The following is an 11,008-nucleotide window of genomic DNA, read 5'->3' as shown; positions in this document are numbered from 1 at the left end:
AAAAAAAAAAAAAAAAAAAAAAAAAAAAAAAAAAAAAAAAAGAATTGTCACATGCTGAAAGAAAGCACTTTGATTCCTTTTTAAAAAAGTATTTCTAAACCAGGCAACATGCATGTTTGTAATTCCCAACTAGGGAAGCTAGTTGTTCTATTTCCAGGCCAGCATGGAAGGCCACAAAGGGAAACCTTGTCTCTTTAGAAAAAAAAAAAAAAAAAAAGCCAAACAAAAATGTTTATACCGTGCTGGCTCTGTACAGCGCGTTGTTTAAAGAGCTCGTCTTTTGTTTGCTCACAATAGAGGGACCCCAGAGCTGACTTGTAAAATAAGACTTAAGGGCTGGGGGTGCACACATCTGGGGAAGCAGTGATCCATACCAGAGTAGGACCTCTGAGCCTCGGGCTGGAATGTGTGGCCAAAGAGAGTCAGGACCTCCAGGGTCTGCGGGGTGGGCAGGGTGAGACTCCCACCAAACCAGGAACGTAATTTGATGAAGATTTCTGGATGGTGTAGAAAAATAGCGGGAAGGTTGAAATGGCTAAAAATATGCACGGAGACCAGAGAGGTGGTTCAGAACTCAAGCACCCTCTCAGACTCCCGCCTCAAACCGATCCAGTGACGCAAGACAGTAGGGGGAAAAGCGTGCACTACCTGGTGGAACCTTGGGCCTCGGCGCCCGCCGTAGAAGCGGTGATGAGATCAGCGCGTTGCCCTAGAACCCACAAGACGCCGCAGAACCTCCGCAGTGGACAGCGTCGGCGGGGAACCTCGGTCGCTATGTCTGTGCTGGACGTGTTGTGGGAGGACCGCGACGTGCGCTTCGACGTGTCCTCGCAGTGAGTCTCCGCGACGCGCTGGGACCCCGCTGAGACCCCGCAGTTGCGGTCCCCTGCGGCCCTCGGCCTTGCCCTGGCCCGCTGCCCATCCCGAGTGGGAGCCATCCAGGCTGTGACCCTCCGCGTCCGGCGGTGGAGGGGACGTAGGGCAGGGATTTCCGAAAGCGGGGTTCTAGGACAAAAATCTGGAATAGCCTTGCCTCTGAACGCCTAGTGTGACTGTGAAATGAGGGCGGTGGGGGTGAGAATTCTCCAAAACTTCCGACCACACAAACCTTGTGTCCGGGCTGAGCTTCCATCTAAATCTTTTCGTGCCTGTTAAACAGAAGCCCTGTTCGTGGGGAGTATGCTTTAAAGAGAAGATGGTTAAAAACCTTCCTGCCCAGATGTCGGGGGGTGGGGGGCGCTGAGATAATAAACGTTGGAAAACATGAAAGCTGACGTTCTAGGATCAATAGATACGTGGCGACTCAGCAACTTCCTAATGGTGTTTTATCATGAACAGTACGTCCTTGAATGGAAAAATGAAATACTGGTACATTTCTCAGTTTTTGTGGCAATTGGATGCCTAACATGGTTATTAGTTCCTTTATGAAGTCAAGGGAAGGAATATTTGTAAAATTACAACCCACAGTAACTCGTTACACAGCCTTTATGGCTTTTCTATAGTTCTGGGGGTGGGTTGGGGTGTGTCTCTTAATCCAAACAAAACTCCATTTTTCATAAACATTTTCAGTTACCAGACAGTTATGACGTGCTGGTTACTTTGCTGATGGAGACAAAAAAATAAGAGAGAGTACTAATCACACATCCGTCCTCGTTCTGGATGCAGAAGATGAGTTGCGGTGACAAGACAAATGAGCAAAAGGAATCGTGGAGATAGCTCAGTAAGAGTCCTTTTTGTGTGCCCCGTGCAGGTGTGTGTTGGTCAGAAGTTAACTTGCAGAAGTCAGTTCTCTCCTTTGTTAGGGTCCCAGGGATCAAACTCAGGTCATCGGTCTTGGTGGCAGCCACCTTTACTTGCTGAGCTACATCCCTTGCCCCTGAGGGTGCTTCCGTTTAAAATCGTTCCTTTCATAACTGCCTGGTGTCCTTCCTCTACCTAGAAGCCTCTTGGGAGTTGTCTGTTGTCCACAGACAACATCCTATCATATCATTCTATCGTGGAGTTCCGGATTCTTCGATAGCTTGTCTCCTCAGTCACCCAACTGTACTTCTCTAACAACTCAGTTCTCTTTGTTGCCTGCTCTCTCTCTCGCTCTCTCTCTCTCTCTCTCTCTCTCTCTCTCTCTCTCTCTCTCTCTCTCTTTTGTTTTTCAAGACAGGATTTCTCTGTGCAACAGCCCTGGCTCTCCTGGAACTCACTCTGTAGACCAGGCTGGCCTCGAACTCACAGAGATCTGCCTGCCTCTGTCTCCTGAGTGCTGGGATTAAAGGCATGCGCCACCACCACCTGGCCCTGGCCAACTCTCTTACCTTTCTTGCGCCTGTTTTTCAGTCATGTACTCTTTACTCTTTTTCTTTTAGTTATCCAAGACTCCAGTTCTGGACCTAGCTGACTCCCAAGTGGCCCTGGTCAGTTGAGGTCTCACTGACTCCCAGTGTCAGAGGCCGTGGAGGTATACAGCATATGGCAGTTGGCATTTCAGGTGTCAACCCACCAGACTCTGATGGAGATAATCCTGTCTAGCAAGGCTTACAGAACCACTGACTCTGAAAACCGTTGCCTGTATCTGTAATTCCTCTCATGTGCCACTTCATTTCTTCCCTAAGAACAGCTTTCGGTGTTTTCCCACTGCTTGTGTATTTATCTTGTGAAAACATTACATCAATTGGGCACACATATGTCTGTGAGTGGTCAAGAGGATGACTTTTCATTTATCTGTATAATTTTGATATATAGAAAATATACTAGGGCATGCTTTATAACTAGATCCATTGTCCCAGGAGGACTGTAGACACTTATGAGCCTGCTTTGTTCCTTTGGCTCAGACTAACTGCACACAATTAGCACATTTTTTACCTCAGCACAAATTCAAACTAGACTAAAGGCTTTTTGTAAACAGATCATAAGTTTAAAACTTTACAGCTGTGCACAAGGTCAGAGTTACAGATGTCTAACCAAGGTTGCTACACAAAGCACCCTAAGGAAAGCATGCCAGTTCTTCGCTTTCCAAGACTGCCGACAATAGACCTTCATCGCAAAGTTTGTCACTGGGCATTGTGCCCCACCCTTGGTCTGGTCACAGTCTTACTCCTCAAACCTTGGAGCCTTGTGTTGCCATGGTAAATGGCTTAGCTCCTTATCATTTACCCTACGAATGTGCTTTTGACCAATGAGAGGTAACTCTTGTAATTTTTGTCATTGCTTCAAGGCCCAAGTGAGAGAGAGAGAGTTCCTAGGATAGAGAAGAAGCTAGAATTAGAATTAGGACATGAGAATTAGAGTAGAAGCAGAAGAATAAAAGAGACTTGTTTGGAACAGCACAGTGTGAGAGAATTCATTCGCCCTCAGAGACAGAAAGTTTCTTTCATTTCCTGTAGCATCTCATCTGGACTCTGAAGAGGACCCTGGAGCTGGACCCCCCCAAAGGCCCTCGATACCCCAGGGTCTGGAAGTTATTTTCAACTGCATGAGCACTCAGTGTTGCGTTCATTACACTATTGTCTGCCCTACGCCTCTCTTCCCTGAGTAGATTGCTAACAGAGGTGAAATTATAACCGGCACTCTTTTATGTTTATTTTAGACAGATGAAAACAAGACCCGGAGAAGTCCTTATTGACTGTTTAGATTCGATTGAAGACACAAAAGGAAATAATGGGGATAGAGGTGAGTAGATTTGAGTTTTATTTATTTGTAGTTTAATTTATATGTGTTGATTCACATTAGCTGGAGAAAAAGCATCATATTTAAATGCAATTGTGAGAAGAAAACAGTGAAGTCCACAGATTTTCTCCAACAGAGGAAAAGGTAGGTATTAATCCTACAGATAGGAAACACCGATTCTCCCTCAGCATTAGCCCGTCATTAATGAGTCTGGATTCCCATGACATGAGATTTTTTTAGTATAATGGTTAAAGCTCCAGCAACCTTGTTTGTAAGCATCATAGACTAGTTCCTGCCCTTGGATCTACCTCCCACTAAAAGAATGCAGAGTGATGACCATTAAATATTCTTGGCTGTAGAATCTGTAGCCACAGTTCACCTTAATCCTGAAGTACTGCATAGCCCCCTCAGATTGAAGATAGAAGTAGACATGTACAAAGAGAACAAACATTAGTGCTACACTGAGAAGTCTGTCTGTCTGTCAAGTAGCAGAAAGTCCTGTGGGAAACCACCACCCCCCCAGGGCCACTGAGAAACAGCTATGGCTGGACTCTAGCATCCTTCCCAAATCAAATTGCCTGAAGCTAAAAACAAAACAGCCAGTGGTCAGTGTGCAACCAACTGGACCTAAAATCTCATTACTGTTCTATAGGCTAAGCATTCAAACACATGAATCTAAGAGGTCCATACCTATTTAAACCACAACATCCTCTCTTTTCTTTTTTCTTTCCTTCCTTCCTTTCTTTCTTCCTTCCTTCCTTCCTTCCTTCCTTCCTTCCTTTCTTTTTCTTGTTTTTGATTCTTCTGAGAAAGGTCTCTCTCTATAGCCCTGGCTGTCCTGGGACTCTTGTTGTAGGCCAGGCTAACCTCAAACTCAAGAGATAAAACTGCTTCTCAAGTACTGAAGTATTAAGTATAAAGTACTAGAGTATCAAGTACCAAGTACTAAAGTATCGAGTACTAGTATTAAAGGTGTGCCGCACCATGCCAGGCCTTCTCTCTCCTTTTGAGATAGTGTCTCACTATGTAGCCATGTCTGGTGGTGGCCTGGAACTCATGAAGATCTACCTGTCTTGCTCTTAGCCTCCACAGTGCTGGATTAAATAGAGGCATGCGCTACTACGCCAACTCTTCTTAAAATTTATTTTAAGCCTAAACTCCAACTCAGTTTTTGAAAATAATAAATGTAATTTAAAATGTTTTATTTATTCACTTTAATAATTTATTTAACTTTATTTTATGTGGATTGGTGTGAAGGTATCAGATCCCCAGAAACTGGAGTTACAGAGAGTTGCTAGCTGTCATGTGGGTGCTGGGAATTGAACCCAGGTCCTCTGGAAGAACAGCCAGTGCTCTTAACCGCTGAGCCATCTCTCCAGCCCCCCCAACTCAGTTTTATTGCTAGTAGGATTAACTCTGAACTTCTTGGTCTAGCACCAAAGAACTTCTACTTTGCAGTCAACCTTTCTTGCCTGTACCACTAGCAGGATTGCTGTATAAGTGCATGTTTGAGTGAGCACTGTTGGGATGGAGCAATGGCTCAGCACTTAAGAGTGCTTCCTATGCACTGGGGCAGGCTGGCATAGGAGCATCAGTGGGGCTTGGAGAGTGGTAGAGGAGGCCACCTGATGCTCCCCCATGTTCTCTGCAAATGTGTGCATCCACAAACACAAAAACACAGGCACACAAAATGAGACCGCTAAGAGCCGCTCATATGGCACTTGTGTATTGCATTTCTCGTTTCTGTGGCAATGAACGGGACAAAAGGAACTTAGGGAAGGAAGGGTCTCTTCCATCTCTCAGTTCCAGGGTAGAGTTCATCGTAACAGGCAAGTCATGGTAGCAGGTGCTACCTTGCCCAACCTGTACTCATGTTTTTTTAAATCATCTAAACCAGACTGACCTCAGAGTTGGTGTGCAGCTAGTATTGGCCTTGAGCTTCAGTCCCTTGAGCTCTTGGATCATAGGATGCAGCAACACCAGGCTCAGTCTGAGCATCTGGATCGCAGGATGCAGCTGAAACAAGTGTTGGGCATCAACCCTCAGGCTGTTGAGCCACAGCTCCCATTCCCGCCTCACTCTGTGCTCTGAAAAGGGCCTTCAGCTAATCTCTTCTTCCTTGCTTTGCCTTTAGGTCGACTCTTAGTAACAAACTTAAGAATCATCTGGCATTCCTTGGCATTACCCAGAGTCAATCTTTGTAAGTATTCTTCTTAAATAAGATGCTAAAGGGGAAAAAAATTAATTTTTCAGGAGTGTTGATGGTGGATTTTGTATTTAAAACAGACAAAAACACAAAAATCTAAAGTTCTGACGACGAAGCTCAGTGGTAAGCTTCATTTTTGCCGAGAGCTCTGTCCACTGAGCTCTATCCCTAACTTCAATTTGAACTTCTCTCATAAGAACTTTAAAAGTTGTACTTTTGCTCATGTTTAATTTTCAAAGCTTTAAAGTTTTAGGTTTAAATTTTTTTTTACTGTATTATGTTTGTCCATTTACAATATCATACTCCTTATATTCTTTGTCTTGTTTTCAATTTTAGCTATTGGTTACAACTGCATATTGAATATTACAACAAGAACTACTAACTCCGTAAGTCTGAAAAGTCCCAGTGAAGTGATGTATGGTGGAAAACATTAAAGTTAAGGCTTGCTTCCATCTTAAATGGAAACTTGCGCTTTAACTCTGAACTTTTTGATAAATTTGTCCTTACAGAAACTACGAGGCCAAACTGAAGCTCTTTATATGCTGACAAAATGTAACGCCACCCGATTTGAGTTTATTTTCACAAATCTGGTTCCTGGAAGCCCTAGACTTTTTACTTCTGTGATCGCTGTGCACAGGTACAGAAGCCCCTCACAGATTTTTGAATATGTCAAATTATTTTGATGTAAATGGTATAAAGGATGAAATTTAGATGTACAACAATATCTTCTAGTTGCAAATATCCAAGGTATTTAGAATAATACACTTCATTATCTTATATCTCAGGTATTTAGAATAATACACTTCGTTATCATATATCCCAGGTATTTAGAATAATATACTTTATTATCATATATCCCAGTTATTTAGAACAATACACTGCATTATCATATATAGAGCACCTTGAAAGAATAAAGTGTGTAAGGTCCCAGGCGTAGTGGTGCACACTTGTAATCCCAGCGCTCTAGAGGGTAAAGCAGGGAGATTGGGGGGTTCGGGCCATCCTGGACTACATATTGCTACTCTTTGTAAAATGGAAGACTATTGGAAAGATTTTACTAAATTATTTACAAAGATAAAAAATTTCATGTAGTGAGTTTAAAAGATTTTGAGAAATACAAATAGACATTCAGGTGTTTTCCCTAAGCAATTTTTCTTTATAATTATTCGGATTATTAGTCATGCTTCTCTGGCCATCTATGTACAAGTGTTTGTCTCAGTTTATGTGAGGGACAGCTCGATGCTGAGCACCTGCCTAGCATAGTCAAGGTCTTGGGTGCCATCCCCAGCACTATAGTAACAACATATAGTTTTCAATTTTTATAGTCAAACGCTTAAATCATAGTTCTTTGTTTGTTTTAATAAGTACTGTGACCAAGACTAGAATACATAGTAAGTTCAAAGCCGACATCTAATTTTTAAGAATACGATAAAATGAAAAGCTTGAAGTGGTTTATGAAGGGAGCATAGAAGCTGCTTTCTATTAATAATATAAAAATATTGTGTTCTGGGCCTGCAAGATGGCTCAGCAGGTAAATGTGCTTCCTGCCAAGCCTGATGACCCAAGTTCTGTGTCCAGAACCGACATGGCAAGAGAAAACCAACTGCCACAAGTTGCTTCTGGTCTCTGCACATGTACTGTGGTATGCACGCGCGCGCGTGCGTGCATACACACACACACACACACACACACACACACACAAATGTGAAAAATAAAACAAAAACACTTTGTTGCTTCCTAAATGAATAGTGTAAGCAGTTCTGTTCTTTAACTGGCTATGTCTTGATGATAATGACCTAAATGAAATTAAGATATATAGACAGGATGCTCAAACTCTACTGCTTAACAATGGAACAGAATCCTAACTAAGGGAAAAACAGATTTTGGGTTTTTTTTCTCCCTTTACCTCTCTGCCCTCGATGCTCTTTAGCATTGACATAGAGTTTTCTATACATGGATAGATACAAGCATAATATTTTCAGGTCATAGTGAAAATACTAACTGGACCTTTGCCTGTGTCCAGAGAGCACTGGCAACTTTGACTAACACTGGGAAATGAAGGAGTGGGCACTGCAGTAAATGTGTCAGTGTCGTCCTGCCTCCGGGATGGGAAGCTAGAACTGCTCATCCTCACTGAAAGGGAAACTATTGTTTTGTTCTTTGGAGTTTTGTTTTGTTTTTTGAAATGGTCTCTATAGCCCAGGCTGGACTAGAACTCAGTAGGTTGTCCAGGATGGCCTCAAACTGTCAACAGACAGTTCTCCTGCCTCAGCCTCCCAGGTGATGAGCTAATAGGCATGTGCTACAACAGCCAGGTGGAGACTGTTTGAATTCAGCATAATGACTGAGTGAAATCTTGGAGCATTAACCACGATGTCTCTAGTAGACGAGTAAACGTATCCTCGCAGCTCCGCAGCTTCTGTTTGGAGTCATGGGTCTTTGTTTTCGCCTTTTCTGTAGAGCATATGAGACATCTAAAATGTACCGTGACTTTAAACTGAGAAGTGCAGTCATTCAAAACAAGCAGCTGAGGCTGTTACCACAAGAGCACGTGTACGATAAGATCAACGGTGTTTGGAATTTATCCAGCGACCAGGTACTGTGTAAAGGGATGACTTCTGGGGCTGTCTCAGCAGCCACTTCCCACTCATCGTTGGGTGGGTGTAATTGTTAAAGTCAGCATTAGAGATGTGGATACACTACAGCTTTAAGTTATATTCTAACTTTCGTGATCTTTTTTTTTTTGTTTGTTTTTTTTTTGTTTTTTTTTTGTTTTTCGAGACAGGGTTTCCCTGTAGTTTCTAGAGCCTGTCCTGGAACTAGCTCTTGTAGACCAGGCTGGCCTCGAACTCAGAGATCCGCCTGCCTCTGCCTCCCGAGTGCAGGGATTAAAGGCGTGCGCCACCACCTTCGTGGTCTTTATATCGGCTTCTGTTCTGTAGAGAACCGACAAGGGCAGTGGGCCTCAGCCATGATCTTGTTCAGGCTGCTCTCTCCATGGGTGAGAAACACGGAGTCATACTTGTCCATGCACCAATTCATCACTCTGACACACGGGCAGAGGCGAGCCCTGGTGTGGACTGACAGAAGTACCCCTGGCACTCACCATGTGTGGAGAACCCACCTAGTTCTGTTCTCTGAGTCTCAGGGTTTATAAGCATACACCCAGTTCCACTGAGACCTTATTTATTTATTATTTTGTTTGTTTGTTTGTTTGTTTATTGGTTTTTGCAAGACAGGGTTTCTCTGTATAGCTTTGTAGCCTGTCCTGGAACTAGCTCTGTAGACCAGGCTGGCCTTGAACTCACAGAGATCCACCTGTCTCTGCCTCCTGAGTGCTGAGAATAAAGGCGTGCGCCACACCACCACCTGGCTCCACAAAGACCTTTTATCCTGTGTGTGTGCTTAGCTTTGAGACACGGTCTTATTATATAATCCAGTCTGCCCAAGAACTCGGCTTCTTCAGCTGAGTACTGGGCTTCAGATCCCCTAACTCACAGCCACTAGCTCCAGGGAGATCAGTCCCTCTGGCCCCCATGGACACTAACGCTCACTTGTGCATATCCACATGTACGCAGTTGTATAGGTTGGTGCCACAGCCTACCTCCAACACTCAAGAGGCAGAGGTTGCTTTTTGTTTACTTGTTTAATTGATATTTTTCAAGACAGAGTTTCTCTTTGTAGCCCTGGCTGTCCTGGAACTTACTCTGTAGACCAGGCTAGCCTCAGACTCCCAAAGATAGATGCCTACCACTGCCTCCTGAGTGCTGGGATTAAAGTGCATGGGCCATCACCACCTGGCTAAGGTGTGTTTAAAAAAAAAGCAAAAACATGGGTTATTTATTCAAATTCCCTATTTACATTTGACAAAATATACCAAATAGAATTTTTTTTTTGGTCATTGAAATGGCTCAGTGGATAGAGATGCTTGCGTACAGCCTTGATATCCTGAATTTGATTCCCAGATCCCGTAAGGTGGCCAGAAAAACCTCACTCCAGAGAGTGTCCTGTGAACTCCACACATATGCACACACACAATAAATTTTTAAAATTTTAAAAAGAACTTTGTTCTCAGACAGATATACTAACTTTGATGTTTTAATTGTACTTGTGTTCTATTGCTTAATGATACCAGGGTCCAGGCATTCACTCATCTAATTGTGCCAGCCTATAAATAGTAGAGTCACTATATAATATAATATATAGTCCATAATACTAACTTCTTGTGTTAATCTACTGCTGGGATAATCAGAATTATTCTGGGTCTTAGAAAACAGACTGGGAATACAAACAGTCATTGATGTGCCTCTCTCTTCTGCAGGGAAATTTAGGAACTTTTTTTATTACCAACGTGAGGATTGTGTGGCATGCAAACATGAACGACAGTTTTAATGTCAGCATACCATATCTGCAGATTGTAAGTTCCTGCATTTTGGTTACCGCCTTTAAATTTAGAGTATTAGTATAGTTAATAACTGGATGTTTGGAGTTATATGAGTTCTGGGTTTTTTTCCTTTTTAGCATGCTTTGGGGGCTAGTAAGATGGCACAGGTTGAGGTGCTTGCCACCAAACCCGAGTTCAGTCCCGATGACCCACATGGCGGAAGGACAGCCAACTCTGTGGGTTGTTTTCTGATCTCCGTACTCTTACAAACTTTGGCATACACAAGTGTCCCTCCCCAGATAAATAAAAAGGAAATAAATATAATTTTAAAGTATAGTTAAAATAAGTAAATAAAAGCAAATTTTTAAAATGTTGATTTTGTTATTTTAACAGAGAAAAGGCTTAAGGTATTTATAAATCAGGCAGAGTAGATATTTTTAGTTCCAACACTAGAACAACAAAGGTAGGATTTCCCCAAGTTCAGGCCTAGTATACCTAGCAAATTCCAGACCAACCAAGGTGACATAGTGAGACCATGTTTCAAAAACAGAAAAGGAAAGAGAAAGGACTGAAGGACTGGGGGTGTAACTCACTGATAGTACCTTCTTGCTATTATGTTCAAAACCCTGGGTTCAGTCCCCAACGCTGAAAGAAAAAGAACATCTGTAGGCAGAGTTTTCTGTCCTACCAGTTCCAAATAACCACTCAGAGACTTAAATAAATGCTCAGCAGACAGCTTAGGCCTGTCTCCAGCCGGC

At 42.9% G+C, this 11,008-nt stretch overlaps 1 protein-coding gene across 3 annotated transcripts in view; it reads left to right on the top strand.

Annotated features, from left to right (window-relative positions):
• Window positions 1-703: 703 nt before the first annotated feature.
• Window positions 704-11,008, top strand: part of Bbs5 (Bardet-Biedl syndrome 5) — a 34,691-nt gene continuing 24,386 nt past the window's right edge. For 2 of the 3 annotated variants that reach the window (XM_038338202.1, XM_038338205.1), the window contains exons 1-7: window positions 704-833; window positions 3,581-3,663; window positions 5,795-5,860; window positions 6,203-6,252; window positions 6,376-6,503; window positions 8,327-8,462; window positions 10,188-10,283. In XM_038338202.1, coding sequence (XP_038194130.1) covers window positions 775-833; window positions 3,581-3,663; window positions 5,795-5,860; window positions 6,203-6,252; window positions 6,376-6,503; window positions 8,327-8,462; window positions 10,188-10,283 — 618 coding nt within the window. In that variant the 5' untranslated portion in view covers window positions 704-774. Of the gene's footprint in view, window positions 834-1,569; window positions 1,721-3,580; window positions 3,664-5,794; window positions 5,861-6,202; window positions 6,253-6,375; window positions 6,504-8,326; window positions 8,463-10,187; window positions 10,284-11,008 lie in introns of all 3 variants that reach the window. The other variant, XM_038338203.1, reaches the window with a different exon arrangement.

Source organism: Arvicola amphibius, chromosome 7 (assembly GCF_903992535.2).
Source record: "Arvicola amphibius chromosome 7, mArvAmp1.2, whole genome shotgun sequence".
Lineage (NCBI taxonomy): Eukaryota > Metazoa > Chordata > Mammalia > Rodentia > Cricetidae > Arvicola > Arvicola amphibius.
Note: the sequence above shows the minus strand (reverse complement) of the source record. Positions and strands in the feature narration are given on the sequence as shown.